Source organism: Scyliorhinus canicula, chromosome 4 (assembly GCF_902713615.1).
Source record: "Scyliorhinus canicula chromosome 4, sScyCan1.1, whole genome shotgun sequence".
Taxonomy (NCBI): domain Eukaryota; kingdom Metazoa; phylum Chordata; class Chondrichthyes; order Carcharhiniformes; family Scyliorhinidae; genus Scyliorhinus; species Scyliorhinus canicula.
Window position 1 is genome coordinate 275,636 of NC_052149.1, and position 27,039 is coordinate 302,674.

General features: G+C 44.0%; 1 protein-coding gene across 1 annotated transcript in view; it reads left to right on the plus strand.

Moving 5' to 3' along the window:
• henmt1 (HEN methyltransferase 1) overlaps positions 1–27,039 on the plus strand; it is a 73,962-nt gene that overhangs the window by 8,924 nt on the left and 37,999 nt on the right. Inside the window, exons 3-4 of the mRNA XM_038793409.1 lie at positions 19,830–19,942; positions 20,527–20,661. Coding sequence (XP_038649337.1) covers positions 19,830–19,942; positions 20,527–20,661 — 248 coding nt within the window. The remainder of the gene's footprint in view (positions 1–19,829; positions 19,943–20,526; positions 20,662–27,039) is intronic.

Sequence of the window (27,039 nt, forward strand, 5' to 3'; positions counted from 1 at the left end):
CTATGTGTACTACGACCTCTGGCTGTTCACCCTCCCCCTTCAGGATGTCCTATGTTCGTTCAGAGACATCCTTGACCCTGGCACCAGGGAGGCAACACACCATCCTGGAGTCTCATCCCTGTCCACTATCTGTGCCCCTTTTTATAGAGTCCCCTATAACTATCGTTCTCCTGCACTTTGTCCTCCCCTGCTGTGCAACAGAGCCAGTTGCGGTGCCATTGTTCTGGCTGCTATTGTTTTCCCCTGATAGGCTATCCTCGCCAACCGCATCCAAAACGGTATACCTGTTAGAGAGGGGGACAGCCACAGGGGATGCCTACGCTGACTGCCTGCCCTTTCTAGCGGGTACCCACCTGTCTGCCTGCACCTTGGGTGTGACCATGTCTCTATAACTCCTATCTATGACCTCCTGGTTTGTTCAAATGATTGTCTGTTACTGAGAGAATAACTTGTTAATCAAACATTGGACTTTACTTAAGATCGACTGGTGCCTATCAAAACTAGCTTAGCGTCTGCATGCACAGTTTTAGGAAAAATACTGGCTATATTTTCTCACACTTTGCCATGTTTCAAAGCTTGGTGGAGACCTAACTAAAATTGATTAGTTGATTACGCAGATAACAATATGTTCTCAGTACTTCTCAGTACTTACTGCATAAGATAAAGATGCATGGCATTAAGGGTAAAGTAGTAGCATGGATAGAGGGTTGGTTAATTAATAGAAATCATAGAGTGGGAATTAATGGGTGTTTCTCTGGTTGGCAATCAGTAGCCAGTGGTGTCCCTCAGGGATCAATGTTGGCCCCACAATTGTTCACAATCTACATAGATGATTTGGAGTTGGGGACCAAGGGCAATGTGTCCAAGTTTGCAGACGACACTAAGATGAGTGGTAAAGCAAAAAGTGCAGAGGATACTGGAAGTCTGCAGAGGGATTTGGATAGGTTAAGTGAATGGGCTAGGGTCTGGCAGATGGAATACAATGTTGACAAATGTGAGGTTATCCATTTTGGTAGGAATAACAGCAAACGGGATTATTATTTAAATGATAAAATATTAAAACATGCTGCTGTGCAGAGAGACCTGGGTGTGCTAGTGCATGAGTCGTAAAAAGTTGGTTTACAGGTGCAACAGGTGATTAAGAAGGCAAATGGAATTTTGTCCTTCATTGCTAGAGGGATGGAGTTTAAGACTAGGGAGTTTATGCTGCAATTGGATAATGTGTTAGTGAGGCCACACCTGGAGTATTGTGTTCAGTTTTGGTCTCCTTACTTGAGAAAGGACGTACTGGCGCTGGAGGGTGTGCAGAGGAGATTCACTAGGTTAATCCCAGAGCTGAAGGGGTTGGATTACAAGGAAAGGTTGAGTGGATTGGGACTGTACTCGTTGGAATTTAGAAGGATGAGGGGGGTCTTATGGAAACATATAAAATTATGAAGGAAATAGATAGGATCAGATGCGGGCAGTTGTTTCCACTGGCGGGTGAAAGCAGAACTAGGGGACATAGCCTCAAAATAAGGGGAAGTAGATTTAGGACTGAGTTTAGGAGGAACTTCTTCACCCAAAGGGTTGTGAATCTATGGAATTCCTTGCCCAGTGAAGCAGTAGAGGCTCCTTCATTTTCTGTTTTAAAGGTAAAGATAGATAGTTTTTTGAAGAATAAAGGGATTAAGGGTTATGGTGTTCGGGCCGGAAAGTGGACCTGAGTCCACAAAAGATCAGCCATGATCTCATTGAATGGCGGAGCAGGCTCGAGGAGCCAGATAGACTACACCTGCTCCTAGTTCTTATGTTCTTATGTTCTTGGGTATATGCATTCAACTAGCCCCTATACGAATAAAACTAGACTCTATGTTTTTTTATGATGTGCTTGTTAGATAAAATTTTCGCCTCCTTCCATCCAGTGCAAACAATCTAAAGTTTTCACCTATTACATTCCTTTTTGATCATAAGGACTGGTATCACTCTTAAATTCTCCCAATTGTGCTAAAAAATATACCTGATAGCACCAGTTTTTCTTTCTACTCCAAGTTGTCAGTGATCACCAGTATTCCCAGTAAACGGTGCATGTGCATGGCTGCACAGCAGTCGTGTACGTCCAACTCAGGCCTCTCACATGCTGTCCCCTTCAAGAAGACAAGTGGGCAGCACGGTAGCACAGTGGCTAGCAATATTGCTTCACAGCGCCAGGGACCCAGGTTTGATTCCCCGGCTTGGGTCACTGTCTGTGCAGACTGCACGTTCTCCCCGTGTTTGCATGGGTTCCTTCCGGGTGCTCTGGTTTCCTCCCACAAGTCCTGAAAGATATACTTATTAGGTGAAGTTGACATTCTGAATTCTCCCTCTGTGTCCCCGAACAGATGCCGGAATGTGGCGACCAGGGGATTTTCACAATAACTTTTGCAGTGTTAATGTAAGCCCACTTGTGACCATAATAAAGAACAAAGAACAAAGAAAATTACATAACAGGAACAGGCCCTTCAGCCCTCCCAGCCTGCGCCGATCCAGATCCGTTATCTAAACCTGTCTCCTATTTTCCAAGGTCTACTTCCCTCTGTTCCCCGCCCGTTCATATACCTGTCTAGATGCCTCTTAAATGATGCTATCGTGCCCGCCTCTACCACCTCCGCTGGTAAAGCGTTCCAGGCACCCACCACCGTCTGCGTAAAAAACTTTCCACGCACATCTCCCTTAAACTTTCCCCCTCTCACCTTGAAATCGTGACCCCTTGTAACTGACACCCCCACTCTTGGGAAAAGCTTGTTGCTATCCACCCTGTCCATACCTCTCATAATTTTGTAGACCTCAATCAGGTCCCCCTCAACCTCCGTCTTTCCAACGAAAACAATCCTAATCTACTCAACCTTTCTTCATAGCTAGCACCCTCCATACCAGGCAACATCCTGGTGAACCTCCACTGCACCCTCTCCAAAGCATCCACATCCTTCTGGTAACGTGGCGACCAGAACTGCACGCAGTATTCCAAATGTGGCCTAACCAAAGTCCTATACAACTGTAACACGACCTGCCAACTCTTGTACTCAACACCCCGTCCGATGAAGGCAAGCATGCTGTATGCCTTCTTGACCACTCTATCCACCTGCGTTGCCACCTTCAGGGTACAATGGACCTGAACTCCCAGATCTCTCTGCACATCAATTTTCCCCAAGACCCTTCCATTGACCATATAGTCCGCTCTTGAATTTGATCTTCCAAAATGCATCACCTCGCATTTGCCTGGATTGAACTCCATCTGCCATTTCTCTGCCCAACTCTCCAATCTATCTATATTTTGTTGTATTCTCTGACAGTCCTCCTCGCCCATCTGCAACTCCACCAATCTTAGTATCATCTGCAAACTTGCGAATCAGACCACCTATACCTTCCTCCAGGTCATTTATGTATATCACAAACAACAGTGGTCCGAGCACGGATCCCTGTGGAACACCACTAGTCACTCTTCTCCATTTTGAGACACTCCCTTCCACCACTACTCTCTGTCTCCTGTTGCCCAGCCAGTTCTTTATCCATCTAGCTCGTACACCCTGAACCCCATACGACTTCACTTTTTCCATCAACCTGCCATGGGAAACCTTATCAAACGCCTTATTAAAGTCCATGTATATGACATCGACAGCCCTTCCCTCATAAATTAACTTTGTCACTTCCTCAAAGAATTCTATTAGGTTTGTAAGACATGACCTTCCCTGCACAAAACCATGCTGCCTATCACTGAAAAGTCTATTTTCTTCCAGATGTGAATAGATCCTATCCCTCAGTATCTTCTCCAACAGTTTGCCTACCACTGACATCAAGCTCACAGGTCTATAATTCCCTGGATTATCCCTGCTACCCTTCTTAAACAAAGGGACAACATTAGCAATTCTCCAGTCCTCCGGGACCTCACCTGTGCTCAAGGATGCTGCAAAGATATCTGTTAAGGCCCCAGCTATTTCGACCCTCGCTTCCCTCATAAACCTGGGATAGATCCCATCTGGTCCTGGGGACTTGTCCACCTTAATGTCTTTTAGAATACCCAAAACCTCCCCCTTCCGTATGACAACTTGACCTAGAGTATTTAAACATCCATCCCTAGCCTCAACATCCGTCTTGTCCCTCTCCTTTGTGAATACCGATGCAAAGTACTCATTAAGAATCTCACCCATTTCCTCTGAGTCCACGCACAAATTCCCTCTTTTGTCTTTGAGTGGGCCAATCCTTTCTCTAGTTACCCTCTTGCTCCTTACATACGAATAAAAGGCTTTGGGATTTTCCTTAACCCTGTTAGCCAAAGATATTTCATGACCCCTTTTAGCCTTCTTTATTGCGCGTTTGAGATTCGTCCTACTTTCCCGATATTCCTCCAAAGCTTCATCAGTTTTGAGTTGCCTCGATCCTATGTATGCTTTCTTTTTCATCATAGCTCGTCTCACAATTTCACCCGTCATCCATGGTTCCCTAATCTTGCCATTTCTATCTTTAATTTTCACAGGAACATGTCTGTCCTGCACGCTAATCAACCTTTCCTTAAAAGACTCCCACATTTCAAATGTGGATTTTCCCTTAAACAGCTGCTCTCAATCCACATTCTCTAGCTCCTGCCGAATTTTGTTATACTCTGCCTTTCCACAATTTAGCACTCTTCCTTTCAGACCCCTCTTGCCCTTGTCCATGAGTATTCTAAAACTTACGGAATTGTGATCGCTATTCCCAAAGTAATCACCGACTGAAACATCAACCACCTGGCCGGGATCATTCCCGAATACCAGGTCCAGTATGGCCCCTTCCCGAGTTGGACTATTTACATACTGCTCTTAAAGATTATTATTATTTAAAAAACTTAATTTAGAGTTCCCAGTTCAGTTTTTCCAAAGAAGGGTCAATTTAGCATGGCCAATCCACCTACCCTGCACATCTTTGGGTTGAGGAGGCGAAACCCACGCAAACACGGGGAGAAGGTACAAAAAGATTATTATTAAGTGTGCGTGGCCTTACAGAAAATCGTTTGTAGAACCAGAGAAATGACACAGCAGAAAATGGGGCCATTCGGCCTATCGTGTCCATGTCGGTCCAAAGACACCCAAGTGCCCTTTTTAATCCCATCTTCCTGCACAAGACCCATAGCTCTGAAGCTTGCAGCACTTTAGGTGCTGATCCAGGTACCTATTCCAGACACCACCACCCTCTGCTTAAAAAACCTTTCCTTGTGTCCCCTCTAATCCTTGTGCCACTGAGCTTGAATCTATGATCCCTGGTTTTTGAATGCTTTGCCAAGGTAAACGGGTTCCTCCTGTCTACTCTATCTTTACCCCTCACAATTTTGTAAACCTCAATAATGTCACCCCCCCAGCCTTCTCGGTTCCAAGAAAACAACCCCAACCTCTCCGATGACTCCTCGTAGCTACAGTTCTCCTGCCCTGGCAACATTCTAATAAATCATCTCTGCAGAGAAATTATGTCCTTCCTGTAATGTGGTGACCAGAACTGCATACAATGTTCCAGTTGTGACCTTACCAGTGTTTTAAACAATTCTTTTTCTAAACTCAGCTTCTGGGATGTAGGTGACGCTGGTTAGGCCAGCATTTATTGTCCATTCCTAGTTGTCCTTCAGAAGGTGGTGGCGAGTTGCCTTCTTAAACCGCTGCAGCCTCTGAGGTGTAGGTACACCCACTGTGCTGTTGGGGAGGGAGTTTCAGGATGTTGACCCAGTGACAGTGATGGAACGGGGATATATTTCCAAGTCAGGGTGGTGAGTGACTTGGAGGAGAACCTCCAGGTGGTGGGGTTCCCGGGTATCTGCTGCTCTTGTCCTTCTAGATGGTAGTGGTCGTGGGTTTGGAAGGTGCTGTCGAAGGAACCTTGGTGAGTTACTCCATCATTATATCTCTACTTTTGTTTTCTATACCTCCACTAATGAAGGAGAGCATTCTAATTTTGGATTTGGGTTTATTGTCATGTGTACCGAGGTACAATGAAAAGTATTGTTCTGCGTAAAGTCCAAACAGATCGTTCCTTACAAGAAAAAACACAGGACATACGATAAATAGACAATGTAAATACAAAGATGCTGACATTGGGTGAAGCATATGGAGGGTAGTACTACTCAGTAGAGAATATCTGTGGCAGCACGGTAGCATTGTGGATAGCACAATCGCTTCACAGCTCCAGCGTCCCAGGTTCGATTCTGGCTTGGGTCACTGTCTGTGCGGAGTCTGCACATCCTCCCCGTGTGTGCGTGGGTTTTCTCCGGGTGCTCCGGTTTCCTCCCACAGTCCAAAGATGTGCAGGTTAGGTGGATTGGCCATGAGAAATTGCCCTTAGTGTCCAAAATTGCCCTTAGTGTTGGATGGGGTTACTGGGTTATGGGGATCGGGTGTAGGTGTTAATCTTGGGTAGGGTGCTCTTTCCAGGAGCCGGTGCAGACTCGATGGGCCAAATGGCCTCCTGCACTGTAAATTCTATGATAAGAGGGTCATTCAGGAGTCTGGTAACAGCGGGGAAGAAGGTGTTTTTGAATCTTCTGCCGATGGAAGAGGTTAGGACTCTTATCTGCTGGGTGGGAGGGGTCTTTGATTATGCTGCCCGCTTTCCCAAGTCAACGGGAGGTGTAGACAGAGTCAATGGATGGGAGGCGGGTGTGCGTGAAGGACTGGGTTGTGTTCACGACTCTCTGAAGTTTCTTATGGTCTTGGGCCGAGCAGTTGCCATACCAGGCTGTGATGCAGCCAGATAGAATGCTTTCTATGGAGCTTCTGTAAAAATTGGTAAGAGTCAATGTAGACGTGCCGAATTTCCTTAGTTTCCTGAGGAAGAATAGGCGCTGTTGTGCTTTCTTGGTCGTAGCGGACTAAGAGTGGGTGGACTAGGACAGATTGTTGGTGATGTGCACACTGAGGAATTTGAAGCTGTCAACCATCTCCACCTCGGCTCCGTTGATGCAGACAGGGGTGTGTATGGACAGGGATGTGTACGATACTTTGCTTCCTGAAGTCAATGGCCAGCTCCTTCGTTTGGCTGACATTGAGGGAGAAATTGTTGTTTTTACATCACGCCACTAGATTCTCTAGCTCCCTTCTGTACTCTGACTCATCGTTGTTTGAGATCCGATCCACTGTGGTCATGTAATCAGCAAACTTGTAGGTGGAGTTGGAGCCAGATTTTGCCACACAGTCGTGTATGTACAGGGAGTATAGTAGGGGGCTAAGTACGCAGCCTTGCGGGGTCCCGGTATTGAGGACTATCATGGAGGAGGTGTTGTTGTTTAAGCTTACTGATTGTGATCTACGGGTCAGGAAGTCGAGGATCCAGTTGCACAGGGAGTAGCCAAGTCCTAGGTTTTGGAGTTTTACTATGAACTTGGCTGGTGTTACGGTGTTGAAGGTAGAGCTGTCGTCAATGAATAGGGATCTGACGTAGGAGTCCTTATTGTTAAGATGCTCCAAGGATGAGTGTTGGGCCAGGGAGATAGTGTCTGCTGTGGACCCTTCTTTACAACCTTATAGATCCATACTGCTACCTTTAGGTACCTGTATATTTGCAAGCCAAGATCTCTCACTTCATTTACCCCTTTCAGTATATTCCCGTTTATTGTGTATTCTCTTTTACTGTTTGACCTCACACTTATCAGAGTTCAACTCTATCTACTACTTTCTAGCCCACTCCACCAACCCACCGATATCATTCTGGACTTAAAGCTATCCTCTACACGATCCGCTACAGGGCCAATTTTTGTGATGACTGCAAATTTCCAAACCACGTCCCACATTCCACTCCAAATCGTTCATATACAAATCAAAGAGCAGAGGTCACAACACCAAGCTCGGCGGAACACCACTTTAAACGGCTTTCCATTTGTAAGGGCAGCCATCAACCGTCACACTTTGTTTCCTGTTACGAAGCCAACTTAAGATGCAATTTGCAACATTACCCTGTATCTGATGGGCTTTTACTTTTTTGACTAGTCTGCCACGTGGAGCCTTGTCAAATGCCATCATAGAATCATAGAATCATAGAATTTACAGTGCAGAAGGAGGCTATCTGACCCATCAAGTCTGCACCGGCTCTTGGAAAGAGTACTTAAGCCCAAACCTCTACCCTATCCCCGTAACCCAGTAACCCCACCTCACCTCACCTTTTTTGGACACTAAGGGCAATTTATCATGGCCAATCCACCTAATCTGCAAATCTTTGGACTGTGGGAGGAAACCTGAGCATCCGGAAGAAACCCACGCAAACACAGGGAGAACGTGCAGAATCCTTGCACACAACATCCACTGCACCACCTTCATCAATCCTTCTTGTCACTTTCTCAAAGAATTCAATTAAATTTCTAAGGTATGTCCTTCCCTTAACAAAGCCAGACTGACGATCCCTGACTCGTCCATACTGTCCCAAGTGACAGATTATCTGATCTCTCAGGATTAGAACATAGAACATAGAACGATACAGCGCAGTACAGGCCCTTCGGCCCTCGATGTTGCACCGACATGGAAAAAAAAAACTAAAGGCCATCTAACCTACACTATGCCCTTATCATCCATATGCTTATCCAATAAACTTTTAAATGCCCTCAATGTTGGCGAGTTCACTACTGTTCCAGGTAGGGCATTCCACGGCCTCACCACTCTTTGCGTAAAAAACCCACCTCTGACCTCTGTCCTATATCTATTACCCCTCAATTTAAGGCTATGTCCCCTCGTGCTAGCCACCCCCATCCGCGGGAGAAGGCTCTCGCTGTCCACCCTATCTAACCCTCTGATCATTTTGTATGCCTCTATTAAGTCACCTCTTAACCTTCTTCTCTCTAACGAAAACAACCTCAAGTCCATCAGCCTTTCCTCATAAGATTTTCCCTCCATACCAGGCAACATCCTGGTAAATCTCCTCTGCACCCGTTCCAAAGCTTCCACGTCCTTCCTATAATGAGGCGACCAGAACTGTACGCAATACTCCAAATGCGGCCGTACTAGAGTTTTGTACAACTGCAACATGACCTCATGGCTCCGGAACTCAATCCCTCTACCAATAAAGGCCAACACACCATAGGCCTTCTTCACAACCCTATCAACCTGGGTGGCAACTTTCAGGGATCTATGTACATGGACACCGAGATCCCTCTGCTCATCCACACTACCAAGAATTTTACCATTAGCCAAATATTCCGCATTCCTGTTATTCTTTCCAAAGTGAATCACCTCACACTTCTCCACATTAAACTCCATTTGCCACCTCTCAGCCCAGCTCTGCAGCTTATCTATGTCCCTCTGTAACCTGCAACATCCTTCCGCACTGTCTACAACTCCACCGACTTTAGTGTCGTCTGCAAATTTACTCACCCATCCTTCTGTGCCCTCCTCTAGGTCATTTATAAAAATGACAAACAGCAACGGCCCCAGAACAGATCCTTGTGGTACGCCACTCGTAACTGAACTCCATTTTGAACATTTCCCATCAACTACCACTCTCTGTCTTCTTTCAACTAGCCAATTTCTGATCCACATCTCTAAATCACCCTCAATCCCCAGCCTCCGTATTTTCTGCAATAGCCGACCGTGGGGAACCTTATCAAACGCTTTACTGAAATCCATATACACCACATCAACTGCTCTACCCTCGTCTACCTGTTCAGTCACCTTCTCAAAGAACTCGATAAGGTTTGTGAGGCATGACCTACCCTTCACAAAACCATGCTGACTATCCCTAATCATATTATTCCTATCTAGATGATTATAAATCGTATCTTTTATAATCCTCTCCAAGACCTTACCCACCACAGACGTTAGGCTCACCGGCCTATAGTTACCGGGGTTATCTATACTCCCCTTCTTGAACAAAGGGACCACATTTGCTATCCTCCAGTCCTCTGGCACTATTCCTGTAGCCAATGATGACCTAAAAATCAAAGCCAAAGGCTCAGCAATCTCTTCCCTGGCTTCCCAGAGAATCCTAGGATAAATCCCATCCGGCCCCGGGGACTTATCTATTTTCACCTTGTCCAGAATTGCCAACACTTCTTCCCTACGCACCTCAATGCCATCTATTCTAATAGCCTGGGTCTCAGCATTCTCCTCCACAATATTATCTTTTTCTTGAGTGAATACTGACGAAAAGTATTCATTTAGTATCTCGCTTATCTCCTCAGCCTCCACACACAACTTCCCACCACTGTCCTTGACTGGCCCTACTCTTACCCTAGTCATTCTTTTATTCCTGACATACCTATAGAAAGCTTTTGGGTTTTCCTTGATCCTACCTGCCAAAGACTTCTCATTTCCCCTCCTTGCTCGTCTCAGCTCTCTCTTTAGATCCTTCCTCGCTTCCTTGTAACTATCAAGCGCCCCAACTGAAACTTCATGCCTCATCTTCACATAGGCCTCCTTCTTCCTCTTAACAAGAGATTCCACTTCTTTGGTAAACCACGGTTCCCTCGCTCGACCCCTTCCTCCCTGCCTGACTGGTACGTACTTATCAAGAACATGCAATAGCTGTTCCTTGAACAAGCTCCACATATCCAGTGTGCCCAACCCTTGCAGCCTACTTCTCCAACCAACACATCCTAAGTCATGTCTAATGGCATCATAATTGCCCTTCCCCCAGCTATAACTCTTGCCCTGCGGGGTATACTTATCCCTTTCCATCACTAACTTAAAGGTCACCGAATTGTGGTCACTGTTTCCAAAGTGCTCACCTACCTCCAGATCTAACACCTGGCCTGGTTCATTACCCAAAACCAAATCCAATGTGGCCTCGCCTCTTGTTGGCCTGTCAACATATTGTGTCAGGAAACCCTCCTGCACACATTGTACAAAGAACGACCCATCTAATGTACTCGAACTATATCTTTTCCAGTCAATATTTGGAAAGTTAAAGTCTCCCATAACAACTACCCTGTTACTTTCGCTCTTTTCCACAATCATCTTCGCCATCCTTTCCTCTACATCCCTAGAACTATTAGGTGGCCTATAGAAAACTCCCAACAGGGTGACCTCTCCTTTCCTGTTTCTAACCTCAGCCCATACTACCTCGGAAGAAGAGTCCCCATCTAGCATCCTTTCCGCCACCGTAATACTGTCCTTGACTAGCAGCGCCACACCTCCCCCTCTTTTGCCCCCTTCTCTGAACTTACTAAAACACCTAAACCCCGGAACCTGCAACAACCATTCCTGTCCCTGCTCTATCCATGTCTCTGAAATGGCCACAACGTCGAAGTCCCAGGTACCCACCCATGCTGCCAGTTCCCCTACCTTATTTCGTATACTCCTGGCATTGAAGTAGACACACTTCAAACCACCTACCTGAACACTGGCTCCCTCCTGCGAAGTCAAATCTGTGCTCCTGACCTCTATACTCTCAATCTCCCGTACCCCAAAACTACAATCCAGGTTCCCATGCCCCTGCTGAATTAGTTTAAACCCCCCCAAAGAGCACTAACAAATCTCCCCCCCAGGATATTGGTGCCCCTCAGGTTCAGATGTAGACCATCCTGTCTATAGAGGTCCCACCTTCCCCAGAAAGAGCCCCAGTTATCCAGAAATCTGAATCCCTCCCGCCTGCACCATCCCTGTAGCCACGTGTTTAATTGCTCTCTCTCCCTATTCCTCATCTCACCATCACGTGGCACGGGCAACAACCCAGAGATAACAACTCTGTTTGTTCTCGCTCTGAGCTTCCATCCTAGCTCCCTAAAGGCCTGCCTGACATCCTTGTCCCCTTTCCTACCTATGTCGTTAGTGCCAATGTGGACTACGACTTGGGGCTGCTCCCCCTCCCCCTTAAGGACCCGGAAAACACGATCCGAGACATCACGTACCCTTGCACCTGGGAGGCAACATACCAAACGTGAGTCTCTCTCGCTCCCACAAAATCTCCTATCTGTACCCCTGACTATTGAGTCCCCAATTACTAATGTTCTACTCCTTTGCCCCCTTCCCTTCTGAGCAACAGGGACAGACTCCGTGCTAGAGGCCCGTACCCCATGGCTTACCCCTGGTAAGTCGTCCCCCCCACAAGTATCCAAAACGGTATACTTGTTACAATTGATTCTAATAATTTTCCCATCACCAAAGTAAAACTAACTGGCCTATAATTGTTTGGTATTTCCTTTGTACCCTTTTTAAACAACAGAATCACATTTGCAATCCTCCAGTCCTCCGGCATTTCCCCTGTATTTATTGAAGATTGGAAAATAATCCTCAGAGTATCTGCTACTTCATCCCTGACCTCCTTCAACATCCGAGGAAACAATCCCCCGGCCCTGGCGATTTATCCATTTTCAAGGATTTCAACTTCTCTGACACCTCCTCTCTCGTTATGATTATTTTATCCAATGTTTCACTGCTCCTCTTGGATTGCTATATACGCACCATCCCTCTCCTTTTACAGCACAGAACGAGGCCATTCGGCCCATTGTGTCCACACTGGCTCCTAAATTATATACCCAGCTAGTCCCATTCCCCAGCCCTATCTCCAGAGCCCTCTGAATATCACTTGCAAATATATCTCCAGCTTGCTTTTGAAACCTCCTATGGAATCCACCTCCACCACTCTCCCAGGCAGCACATTCCAAACCCCAACAACTCTTGAGTAAAGAAGTTTCTCCCCATCTCACTCCGAGCTCTCTTGCTGACCATCTTGAAATTGTGACCCCCAGTCACTGACATATCAACCAGTGGAAACAGAATATCCTTCTTTACCCTATCAAAATTGAACATCTCAATAAGGTCACCTCTTAAACTTCTCTACTCCAAGGAGAACAAGCCCAATTTCTCCAATTTTTCCTTGTATCAAAAATTCTTCATTCTTAGTATCATTCTAGTAAATCTCCTCTGCACTCTCTCCAGGGCTTTAACATCCTTTTTTAAATAATGTGCCCAGAACTGAACACATACTCCAAATGTGGTCTGACCAATGATGTGTAGAGGTGTGGCATCACGTCCTTGCTTTTATACTCTCTGCCTCTATTTATAAACCCAAGGATGCTCTAAGCCTTCCTGACAACTGTTTCAACTTGCCTGGCCATCTTCAGAGAATTATGCTCTTGAACTCCGAGGTCCCTCTGCTCCTGTCCTCCCCTCAAGGTTGTATCACTGAGCTTATATTGTCTTCCCATGTTTCATCTCCCAAAATACATAACATCACATTTCGCTGCATTGACGTTCATCTGCCAGGTGTCTTCCCATTTGGCCAACTTGTCAATGTCCCTCTGAAGCTGCTCAGCGTCATATTCACTATTCCCCCTAGCTTAGTATCATCTGGAAATTTAGAGATTTTGCCCCAAACTCCCGCCTCTAAATCATTTATATAGATCAGAAAAAGCAAGGGTCCCAACACTGAGCCCTGGGGGACACCACTTTCAACTCGTCTCCAGTCTGAGAAATGCCCATCTATACCTACCCTCTGTTTCCTATCTCTTAGCCAACTTCTAACCATGCTGCCAAGGACCCATCAATCCCAACAATTGTAATTTGCTAACCAACCTGCCATGTGGCACTGTATCAAATACTTTCTGAAAGTCCAAATATACAACATCTACGGCACTACCTTCATCCACTGCCTGTGTCACCTCATCAAAGAACTCAATTAAATTTGTCAGGTATGACCTGCCCATGTTGACTGTCTAGTATTAACTTATTTTTCACTAAGTGTATATTTATCTCATCCCGTATTTTGGCCTCCATCAGTTTTCCCACTATTGATGTCAAGCTGACAGGTCTGTAGTTTCCTGGGTGATTCTTTGCCCCTTTCTTAGACAACAGCATCACATTTACAATCCTCCAGTCCCTCGGGACTAATCCTGTGTTTAGAGAGGCCTGGAAAATTTCTGTCAACGGCTCTGCAATATGCTCCCTTCCCCCTCTCAGCATTCTAGGATGCATCCCATCTGGGCCTTGTGACCTCTCTACCTGAAATGCTGCCAGCCTTTTCAGCACCTTTTCTTTATTGATCACTGTGCTGCTCAGTTGCTCAACACCCACATTTTCAATTGGGCCATTTTCACTATCTTCTAATTTGGTAAAGACAGAAGCAAACTACTCATTTAGTATCACTGTCATACCCTCCGCTTCAGTGAGCAGTTTATCCTCCTTGTCCCTTATGGGCCCCACTCTATCCTTCACTAACCTTTTACCATTAATATGTTTGAAGAATATTCTGCTTTTTATTTCAACACAACCTGCAATCCTTTCCTCACGCTTCCATTTACCCTTCCTTATTCCAGCCTAAGCCTCTAGAACATAGAACATAGAACGATACAGCGCAGTACAGGCCCTTCGGCCCTCAATGTTGCACCGACATGGAAAAAAAACTAAAAACTCTCTCCTGCATTTACAAAGAGAACAAAGAACATTAGAGCACAGGACCAGACCCTTTGGCCCACCAAGCCTGCGCCGTTCCAGATTCCTTATTTAGACGTACTGCTTAATGCCCAAACGATCTGTACCCCTCCATTCCCCGCTCGTTCATGTGTCTATGAGCCTTCCGGTCCCAACATTGAATTCAACAACTTGGATGATTAGCTCTACCCCACCTCGACCCTTTTGTATTCATTTTAACTGTTTTTTACCATTTCTTTTGCTTTTCACTTTCTTTTTATATATTCACCCCACCTATCTTATCCACCTTTCGTTACCCGTTCTCCCCTTTGCTTCTCCCTTCCCCTCCCTCCACAGCTACATCTGTCACAGTTTACCCTCTGACGTTAGTTTCTCTGCAGTTTGGCCTTTCGCACATTTGTTCTCTCTGGGGACTGCCATTAGCACTCTTTCCCCTTGATTTCTGTGGCTATTAGCACCCCATTTCCCTGCGTTTCTGTGGCTATGACTCATCTTTCATTCTCATTCCACAGTATAAATATTTCCCACTTTCTCTGTCTTTAGCTTTGACAAAGGGTCATCTGGACTCGAAACGTTAGCTCTTTTCTCTCCCTACAGATGCTGCCAGACCTGCTGAGATTTTCCAGCATTTTCTTTTTGGTCCAGTTTAGTCAATCTCTCCTCATAGCTAATACCCTCCATACCAGGTAACATCCTGGTAAACCTTTTCTGTACTCTCTCCAAAGCCTCCACGTCCTTCTGGTAGTGCGGTGACCAGAATTGGACACAGTATTCCAAATGTGGCCAAACCAACGTTCTATATAATTGTAACATAATGTTCGAGCTTTTATACTTGATACCCCGCCCTATGAAGGCAAGCGTGCCATATACTTTCTTTACCACCATTTCCACCTGTGCTGCCGCTTTTAAGGATCTGTGGACCTGCACGCCCAGATCTCTCTGTATCTCTGCTCCTGATGGTTCTGCCATTTATTTTATAGCTCCCACTTGAATTGGATCTATCAAAATGCATCAACTCGCATTTGTCCAGGTTAAATTCCATCTGCCATTTATCTGCCCAACTTGCCTTCTCCCTGTACTCATACTGCGCCCCCCTTGCCCTACGCCGCTGCCACACCGTCCTCCCTGTCGTCAACCTATCAAATTGCCCCTGTAGCCCTCTAAGATGGACACCAGTCTACAAAATGGAGAACCGCAAAGAATACAGGGAAAAACAGCCATAGTAAGGACACACAGCTTGCAGAAGCATTTAGCATTTTGCACGTACAAAACCGGTTTCAAGGCAGTTGCAGAAACCCAGCCAAAGGTGCAAATAGGAAAGCGATCTGCATACTAATGAGGTGATACTGGCCCAGTCCCAGATACAATAGAAACATTTTAAGTATCAATCGATACTTTTCTATAGCTACCCAGCCAGGATGGCGCCAGAGAAACCAGAACAATGACCCCTAGGAACCGCCCCAGCCATCGAGAAACGACCCCAGGATAGGGGAGTTCAAAACGTATCGATCGGGAAAGACCCAATCAATGAGGGAACCGCCCCAACGGGGCCTGGACCTCCTGGGCCCTATAAAAAGAAGGTCCCACACATGATTCGGTCTGTTGCATCCTGACTCCGGCCTAGGCTGTTGCATCCTGACTCCGGCCTCCGACTCCAGCCTCCAGATCCTGTCTTTCATCGCCGGCCGTTGAGCATCAGCCATCTATCAGTAAGTGCCCAAAACAACGATCGCTACGTGACGCAGGCATTGCTTATACTCTTGCCGACTTTAATAACCAGAAGTTGCAGACCAAGAACGGGACGAAGGCCTTGCCCCCTGACCTTGCCTGTTCCTTTCTAGATAAGTATTTAGTCGTTTAATAGTAGAAATAAGTATTAGTCTTTTAGCGTGTGCATGAGTATTTATTATATTTGTTATAATAAACTCTAATTGTTTTGGACTTACTGATCGGTGTTTAGATTTATTGCTTTGAACTTGACCTTGATAACTTGTGACGATGTCTCTTACGGCACCTGGCGACTCCAGAGCATAGATACAGCTACAGAGCCAAACCAGTGTTAAGCACATGTCCTTTATTGGAGGTGTGTTAATCACACTAACAGTAAAACGAGCAACACCCCGTAGCTTTTTCCTTCTCGCCAATCCATCCGTGGTGGGTGCCCTTGAATAATCCCTGTCTGAAACAAACAAAGAACAATCCAGCAGAGGGAACCGGCCCTTTGGCCTTCCAGACCTGCGCTGATCACGGTGGCACCGGTGGCGAGCGTACGGACCAACCGCCTGTATCCTTCTTTACCCCGTCTGTTCACGTACCTATCCAGATAAGTCTTAAAGGTCGCTAACGTATCTGCCTCAACCACCTCACTTGGCAGTGCATTCCAGACTACCCCCCCCTCACCTTGAACCTGTGCCCCCTTGTAATTGTCATTTCCGCCCTGGGAAAAATCCTCCAACTGTTCACCCTATCTATACACCTAATAATTCTATACACTTCCATCAGGCTGTCTCTCTGGGAAGAAAAATCCCAGTTTATTCAATCTCTCCTCATAGTTAATACCCTCCAGACCAGGCAACATCCTGGTAAACCTTTTCTGTACTCTCTCCAAAGCCTCCGCGTCCTTCTGGTAGTGCGGTGACCAGAATTGGACACAGTATTCCAAATGTGACCAAACCAACGTTCTATATAATTGTAACATAATTTTCGAGATTTATACTCGATACCCCGCCCTATGAAGGCAAGCGTGCCATATGCTTTCTTTATCACCATTTCCACCTGTGCTGCCACTTTTAAGGATCTATGGACCAGAATGCCCAGATCTCTCTGTCTCTCTATGCTCCTGATGGTTCTGCCATTTATTTTATAGCTCCCACCTGAATTGGATCTATCAAAATGCATCAACTCGCATTTGTCTGGGTTAAATTCCATCTGCCATTTATCTGCCCAATTTTGCAGCCTATCTATATCCTACTGTATTCTCTGACAATCTTCATCACTATCCGCAACTCCTGCAATCTTAGAATCATCCGCAAACTTGCCAATCAGACCTGCTACGTTTTCTTCCAAGTCATTTATATATATTACAAAGAGCAGAGGTCCCAAAACTGATCCCATGCGGAACACCACTAGTTACAGACCTCCATTCAGAAAAACACCCTTCCACTGCTACCCTCTGTCTCCTATTGGCCAGGCCAGGGCTGGATCCATCCAGCTAGTTCACCCCTGACCCCATGTGATGTAATCTTTTGCACCAGCCTGCCATGAGGGACCTTTTCAGGTGCTTTACTAAAGTCCATGTAGACGAACATCCACAGCCGTTGCCTCGTCAATCATTTTTGTTACCTCCTCAAAAAATTCAATCAAATTAGTGAGACATGACCTTCCTCATACAAAACCACGCTGTTTGTCGCTAATAAGACCATTCACTTCCAAATGTGCAAAGATCCTATCGCTGAGAATCTTTTCCAACAATTTCACTATCACTGACATGAAACTCACTGGCCTATAATTACCCAGATTATCCTTGCAACCCTTCTTAAATAACGGTAAAACATTGGCTATCCTCCAATCCTCTGGGATCTCACAGGAAATGAAATGAAATGAAAATTGAAATGAAAATCGCTTATTGTCACAAGTAGGCTTCAAATGAAGTTACTGTGAAAAGCCCCTAGTCGCCACATTCCGGCGTGTGTTCGGGGAGGCTGTTACGGCAATTGAACCGTGCTGCTGGCCTGCTTGGTCTGCTTTCAAAGCCAGTTTATTTAGCCCTGTGCTAAACAGCCCCTCACCTGTGGCCAATGAGGACACAAAGATTTCTGTCAGAGGTCCAGCGATTTCATCTCTCGTCTCCCTCAGTAATCTGGGATAGATGTCATCTGGCCCCGGGGATTTGCCTACCTTAATGCTTTTTTTGCTTTTTTTTATAAATTTAGAGTACCCAATTCTTTTTTTCCAATTAAGGGCCAATTTAGTGTGGCCAATCGACCTACCCTGCACATCTTTGAGTTGTGGGGGTGCAGACACGGAGAGAATGTGCAAACTCCACACGGACAATGACCCAGAGCCGGGATCGAACCCGGGTCCTCAGCGCCGTGAGGCAGCAGTGCTAACCACTTCACCACTGTACTGCCCCTACCTTAATGTTTTTTAACACTCCAACACTTCCTCCCTCGTAATAACGAGATAACAATTCTAAATTGCTTACACATCCCTCTGAGACACCACCAATGAACATGTCCTTCTCCTTTGTGAATGCCGATGCAAAATACTCATTAAGGACCTCACCCACTTTCTCTAGTTCTACACATAATTTCCCTGTTCTGTCCTTGAGTGGGCCAACTCTTTCTCTAGCTACCCTCATGTTCCTAATATACGTATAAAATACCTTGGGATTCTCCTTAATACTGTCTGCCAAGGATGTTTCGTGCCCTGTTTTTGCCCTCCTAACTCCCTGCTTGAGCTCTTTTCTACTTTCCTTGTATTCCTCAAGTGCTTTATCTGTTTTAGTTGCCTGTACCTTGCGTATGCATCTTTTTTCTTTTTGACAAGATTCTCAATTTCCCCGATCATCCATAGTTCCCGAATCCTGCCTTTCCTGTCCTTCCTTTTTACCGGCACATGCCTGTCGTACACTCCCATCAACTGCTCCTTAAAAGACTCCCACATGGCAAATGTGGATTTACCCTCAAATAGCCTCTCCCAAACAACAGCCTCCAAATCCTGCCCAATCTTGTTGTAGCCTTCCGTAGCCTTCCCCCAATTTAGCACCTTAACCCCAGAACAACACTCTTTCCATGAATATCCGAAAACTTAAGGAACTGTGGTCACTGTTCGCGACATGTTCTCCCACTGCAACTTTGATGACCTGGCCGGGCTTGTTCCACAGTACTAGGTCCAATATAGCCCCTTCTTTAGTTGCACTATCCACATTTTGCCCCAAAAAGCCTATGATTGTGTCTGGCCTGATTTTGCTGATAGTTATTCAGAAACTGAAAAATGTCTGTCCTTTTGACATGATGGAAAGGTAAACATGCAGCAAGAAGATGCAAACCTTGTGTCTCTTCCATGGGGAGAAACAATATAAATACAGAACCTGGGGCAATCTCCGATATAACAACTTACATTTGTATTGTATCTGTAACAACAATAATTTACATACAGGTAATACCTAGGGGCTGGTTTAGCTCACTGGGCTAAATCGCTGGCTTTTAAAGCAGACCAAGCAGGCCAACAGCACGGTGCGATTCCCGTACCATCCTCCCCGGACAGGCGCTGGAATGTGGTGACTTGGGGCTTTTCACAGTAACTTCATTGAAGCCTACTCGTGACAATAAGCTATTTTCATTTTCATTTTTTCATTTTCGTAACAAAATAACTGATAGGAGAACCAGTATTGCTTTTTGGAGTATGTAGGTGAAATGATTGATCTAATAATAGCTAGTTCTGTAAAATGTCAATTATGGGCAGTTAGTTAATAAATTGCTTCTTTATTATTTCCAGGTCGCAGATTTGGGATGTGCTGAATGCACACTACTGTCACGCTTAAAATTCTGCAGCTGCATTGAACTTCTTGTTGGAGTGGATACAGATCTGGAACTGCTGAAGCAAAATATGTAATGTATTTTAGATAAATGTTGATTTCAAAGTTTACACCAATGGAGAGCTGTTGTAGAGATGATGCCCTGAATGGCCTGCCCTACAATGTAGCAACCCTGAGATTCTATGTTAGGATAACTATTCTGTTAATTCCCTTTGTCCTGTTTAGAAAATGCTTTGTACAACTCCTTAAACTTGATCTGTGCCAGTTGTTTAAAGGGGGTTTATGGTTTAGTGAATGATTAATGAAATTAGTGACTGTAGGATGTGGTAACTAATGAGCGCTGTGTCAGAATGATGAAATGGATCTCACTCTGACCCAAACATCTTAATGTATCTTGACTTATTGAATATTTTGGATAGGTAACTGTTACAATTGTGAGATTTATAAGATCGTTGTGTTTTACCGTGTATTATTTGGTTTATAAAATTCCTCTATTTTGGGATGTAGTTTTCAATGTTAGGTGACAGGGGTCATGTGAACTGTGCTGGAAGTTGCCTTATAGTAAGTCTGAGTAGTTTAATTGTTAGTGATCAGACTAATATCATCCTGCTCCTGAAACATGAGTAAAAGATTTACATGCAATTGCTTACTTGGTAGGTATCGTCTTTCTCCCCTTCCGTGCGAGTATCTCCAACCCAGGCCTTCCCTGTTAACAGTGATGTTGTACCATGGATCAGCAACTGTAAAGGACCCTCGTATGTTGGATTGTGACTTTGTTTCCTGTGTTGAATTGTAAGTATTTATTGTAACAAAAGGAATAATGGTCACGTAACCTGGTTTTACTTGCTGTAGTGTGCGATAATAATTCACCAAACTAATTCCAGGGATTGAGGAATTCGATGAGGACAGATTAATTAGACTGTACCTTTATTCTCTGGAACTCTTACAGGGCTCGAGAGGGTCGATGCTGGAAGGATGTTTCTCCTGTCCTTTTGCGGGGAGGGGGGTGGGGGGTGGGGGGAGGGTGCTAGAACCAGGGGACATTCTCAGAGTACGGGCTAGGCCATTTAGGAGTGAGCTGAGGAGGAATTTCTTCTCTCTAAAGGTGGAGAATCTTTGGAATTCTCTGCCCCAGAGGGCTGTGGAGGTTCAATAACTGAGTATGTTCTCGTCTGAAATCGATAGATTTCAACAGATTAAAAATATTGAGGGAAAATGCAGGAAAATGATGTTGAAGAAGATCAGTCCGTGCATGGAGGAGAGGCTCGAGGGGCTGTGTGGCCCACTCATGCTCCTGTTTTCGATGTTCTTGGTCTTTGTTCGTTTGTTTAGCAGTTGAAATGAATGGTGTGAAATGGATGGCGCCCAGGTGGAATGAAATGAGGGTGTACAAGTGTAATGAGTGAAATCGATGATGTATGAATGTCGTGTTACAATCCCAGTTGATGCTATAACTGGATTGGAAGATCCCAGAGTGGAACCCTGGATCAAAAGACAGTAAAAAAAATTAAAACACAGAGAAACAGAGCAACAGGACTGCAAATTAATTTCAACAAGAAAAAAAACATTTATTAAAAATGGAAAAATGGAATTAAAGTGCAATAATACAATACAATATAATATAATACAATACTCCTTTACAGCCCGCTTGACTGCTTCCCCCTTCCACAAACGTTCAAACCCCCCACTACTGGCGAATAGTGGCAGCTGTGTGTACCATCTACAAGATGCACTGCAGTAACTCACCAAGGTTCCTTGGTAGCATCTTCCAAACCCACGACCACTAACATCTAGAAGGACAAGAGCAGCAGATACCCGGGAACCCCACCACCTGGAGGCTCCCCTCCAAGTCACTCACCACCCTGACTTGGAAACATATCACTGTTCCTTCACTGTCACTGGGGCAACTCCGTCCTTATCAGCACAGAGGGTGCAGCGTTTCAAGAAGGTCCCTAACAGCACAGTGGGTACACCTGAAGGACTGCAGCGGTTCAAGAAGGCAACTCACCACCACCTTTAAAAGGGCAGCTAGGGATGGGCAATAAATGCTGGGCTAACCCGCGATGCCTACATCCTGTAAATTAATTACAAAAAAACTCCCTTCCCTCAGCTTAACAAAGACACGCAGATTTAAAGATTAATTTGAATTACAAAGTACATCTTATTCCACAATGGTCTCATTCACACAAAAAGTCCCTTTTAAGCAGATAAAACGACTCTGGTGAAATACAGCAGGATTCACTCTGAACTCAAGTTAATGTCTGTGGATTTTACCTCAGAACACCCCAGAAGTTGATTACTTTTTAAAAAAAAAGATAATTTACTGAGGCATTTATATATTTACACATCCGACATAACCGCAAAACAGAACACGCCAACAGGGCTGTAAATAACGTAATCAACTAAATACCCAATACCCCCCCCACTGCTGACATCCTAACTGACCGTCTTGTCCAGTGAGAGTACCTTTAAAAAATGGGTGTTTATAAATGGGTGTGTAAATAAATATCTGTAGTGAGAATACCTTTTATGAAATAGGTGTTTATTCCTGCAGTGATGTCAGAGAGTGGGTGGAGCTGGACTGTCAGCTTTTTTTCGTTTTAGGCTGTTTGCTGCAGGGTGTGTTTTTGTTTAGTTTTCAGAGCTGGATAGCTGCAGTCACAGCCAGAAGGTGTATGAATCTCTCTCCGTATTCTAAAGACTGTAAATCGATCCTGGTGATTTAAAACTAATAACAGTAGTGACTTTAACTCGATGTGCTTCTGGTAAAAGGTGTTTTAAGTCTTATGGATCTTAAAAGGAAAGCTTACGGATTACTTAGTGTTGTATTCTTTGGGGATTATATTTGAATTAATGGTTGCAAAGATGTTCACTGTATGTTGTAAAAAGGCCAACTTGAGTTCATAGAATAAATATTGTTTTGCTTTCAAAAATATTTTTCCATTTCTGCTGGACCACACCTGTAGAATGGGCCGTGTGCTCCACATACCACAATCTATTAAAAGTTGTGGGTCAGGTGAACTCCATGATACACTTTGGGATTCTCTAAACCCTGGCCCATAACAAATTGGGGGCTCGATGGGGATAAAAGTCTATCTATTGGATTGGCTTAGTGAACTTAAAGACTGTGAGGGGTGAGCATATTGTGGTTGCTTTTCAGGTGTGGTATTCTAGTTTAAGTAGGGAGTGTGTTGTGGACAATGGCTCTTTCAGAGGCTCTGAAGTTTTGGGGGTGGAGAAGGTCACACGTAGTACCTTACGGACAGAGACTAAAAGCAGACTGTTAGATTTGGCAAAAACATTGCAGTTAACATTACCTGACAAAATGCGAAAAGATGAGGTAATTATGGCGATGGCTAAGCATTTAAAGTTGCCTGAGATAGTTTGACTCATTGAAAATGGCAAAAAATTCAGTTGCAAATTAAACAAATGGAAGATGAGAAAGAATTAAAGCAACTTGAATACGAAAGAGAGAGTGGAAAGAGAAAGAGCAGAAAGAGGAAAAAGAAAGGGAAAGGGAGATACAGATCAGGGATAAAGATAAAGAGAGAGTTTGAACTTCAGAAAATGGCCATGAAACATGACAGTCAATTAAAATTGGCAGACATAAAGGGAAACGTACAGTTGGATGATAGTGATGAGGATAGTGAGAAAGAGCGTCAGAGTCGAAGGCTTGGTAGGGATCTATTTAAATATGTCCAAGCATTGCCAAGATTTGATGAGAAGGAGTTAGAAGCCTTTTTCATTTCATTTGAGAAGGTGGCTAAACAAATGAAATGACCGCAGGACATGTGGGTATTACTGATTCAAACAAAGCTGGTAGGTAGGGCTAGTGAAGTGTTTGCATCACTACTGGAGGAGGTATCTGGGTCGTATGAGGAGGTGAAAAAATCCATCTTAGGTGCATATGAACTAGTGCCTAAAGCAGACAGACAAAGGTTTAGAAATTTAAGGAAAGAATTTCGTCAAACATACATGGAGTTTGAAAGGATCAGAGTAATTTTGATAGGTGGATAAGGACTTTGAAAATAGACAAAATGTATGAGGCTCTGAGAGAAATTAAACTTTTGGAGGAGTTTAAAAATTCAATTCCTGATGTAGTGAGAACTCATGTGGAAGAGCAGAGGGTTAAAACTGTGAGGTTAGCAGCAGAATGGCAGATGATTATGAATTAGTTCATAAATCAAAGTTTGGTTTCCGACATCAGTTTCAGCCGGTGAGGGATAGAAACTGGGGCATGAGAAATACTCAAGTGGGAAAAGTAAAGGTGATCTTATGGGAGATAATAAGGAGAGTGTACCTCAGATTAAAAAAGAAATCCCGGAGGGAGGGTGGAAGAGACATGAAAAGTTTCAAATGTTTTCACTGTAATAATCTAGGCCATGTAAAGTCACAGTGTTGGTGGTTGAAGAAAAGCACTGGGAAGGCTGATGTGGTAAAACAGGATAAGACAGTGGGGTTTGTTAAAGTGGTAAAGGAAAGCCCAAGTGAAGCGAAGGAGGTGCAAAAGATTGTACAGCCTGATCAAGAGGTGATTGATAAGAAGGTGCCAGATTTCTTTAAAGAATATACTTGTGTGGGTAAAGTTACTCATGTGTATCAGGAGGAGCAAGTAAATAAGTCACAATTTGAAGAGATACGGGAGCTAGTCAATCTTTAATGGTAAGAGATGGGGAGTTATGTAGTTTGGTGAGAATGTTGCCAGAAAAGGTGGGAATATGTGGAATTCAGGGTGAGAGGAGTAGTGTTCCATCATATAAGGTAAGGTTGGAAAGTCCAGTGAAGAGTGGTGAAGTGGTAGTAGGAGTAATAGATAAACTATCTTGTCCAGGAATACAATTTATCTTGGGTAATGATACAGCTGGATCGCAGGTGGGAGTGATGCCTACTGTGGTTGATAAGCCAGTGGAAAATCAGACAACTGAAGTGTTGAAGGACGAGTATCCTGGGATTTTTCCGGATTGTGTCGTAACGAGGTCGCAAAGTCACAGGTTAAGACAAGAGGAGAAATCAAAGAATGAAGATGAAGTTGAAGTGCAATTATCAGAAACGATTTTTGATCAGATGGTTGAAAAATAACAAGAACAGATGGAGGATGAGGCAGATATTTTTAATTCAAGAAAATTGGCGGAGTTACAACAAAAAGATCTCGAAATAAATGGATGTATCAGAAAGCATACAAGGAAGAGGAATCTGAGTGTATACCAGAGTGTTATCACCGTAAAAGTAATGTCTTGATGAGCAGTAGGGTATAGAAAGGAGGTATTGCAAGTTACACATGAGGTACCAGTGGGAGGTCATTTGGGAATAAGGAAAACTCAAGCTAAAATACAAAATCATTTTTATTGGCCTGGACTACATAAAGATGAAGTTAAAATTTGTCAATCATGTCACACATGTGAAGTGATAGGGAAACCTCAAGCCGTGATAAAACTAGCACCCTTAATACCCATTCCAGCCTTTGAGGAACCTTTTACAAGGGTCCTAATTGATTGCGTAGGACCGCTTCCTAAAACAAAAAGTGGGAATCAATATCTTTTGACGATAATGGATATGTCTGCTATGTTTCCAGAGGCCATTTCAGTACGTAATATTACAGCTAAAAAGATTATGGAGGAGTTACTTAAATTCTTTACTTGACATGGCCTACCCACAGAAATACAATCAGATCAAGGATCAAATTTTACCTCGAGGTTATTCAAAGAAGTTATGGACAGCTTAGGAATAAAACAATTTAAATCAACTGCGTACCATCCAGAATTGCAGGGAGCATTAGAAAGGTTGCATCAGACATTAAGGTTAATGTTGAGGGCTTATTGTCAAGATTATCCAGAGGATTGGGATAAAGGAATTCCATTCGTACTGTTTACAATTAGGGATGCACCTCATGAGTCAATCAAATTCAGTCCTTTTGAACTAATTTTTGGTCATGAGGTAAGAGGACCACTTAAATTGATTAAGGAAAAATTGGTGAGTAAGAAATCCGAACTTACATTATTGGATTACGTGTCAAATTTTAGGGAACGAATAAATAGAGCAGGGGAATTGGCTAGACAACATTTGAAAGTTGCTCAAAGTGTGATGAAACGGGTCGTGGACAAGAAATCCAAAGTTCGTAGTTTTGCCAGTGGAGATAAAGTTTTAGTGTTGTTACCAGTGGTAGGTGAATCTTTAAAAGCAAGGTTATGTGCACCTTATCAGATTGAAAGGAAATTAAGTGAGGTAAATTATGTGGTAAAAACACCAGATAGAAGGAAGACTCACCGAGTGTGTCATGTGAATATGCTTAAAAGGCACTTTGACAGGAAGGAGAGAAAAAGGAGGAGGTTATAATGATTCTAACTCAAAGTGACAAACCAAATCCAGATGGCTGTGAATTTGACATACCTCAAATTAAATTAGAAAATGAGGATGTTCTTAAAAATTGGGATAAATTGTTGAGTTGCCTTCCAGAGGAAAGACAAACTGACCTGAAAGAGCTATTTATATCACATGGGCAAGTTTGTAGAGATAAATTGGGAAGTACTAAAATGGCTGTACATGATGTAGATGTGGGAAATGCTGTTCCAATCAAACAACATCCATATAGACATAACCTTTTAAAATTGGCACAGGTGAACAAAGAGATTGAGAGTATGCTTAAGAATGGCATAATTGAAGTGGGTTGCAGCCAATGGAGCTCACCCACAGTGATGGTACCTAAACCAGACGGTAACCAACGGTTGTGTGTGGACTATGGAAAGGTTAATGCAGTTACAAGAATGGACTCTTATCCTATCCCACGTTTGGAGGATTGCATTGAGAAAGTGGGACAATCAGCTTTTATTTCTAAACTGGATTTACTTAAAGGTTACTGGCAGGTACCTTTATCCGAAAGGGCAAAGGAAATTTCAGCTTTTGTGTCTACAGATGGTATATACCAATTCAAAGTTATGCCATTTTGCATGAAAAACGCACCAGCCACATTTCAACGGTTAACTAACAAAGTCGTTTTGTTAGTTGTGCGAATGGTAATTTTCAGCCAGACATGGAAACAACATTTAAAACATTTGATGGAGTTATTCGATCGACTTCAGGAAGCTGGTTTGGTGATAAACCTAGCCAAAAGTGAATTTGGAAAAGCCCAAGTTATATTCCTTGAGGAGTTTTCAATACCCTCAAGACGAAGGG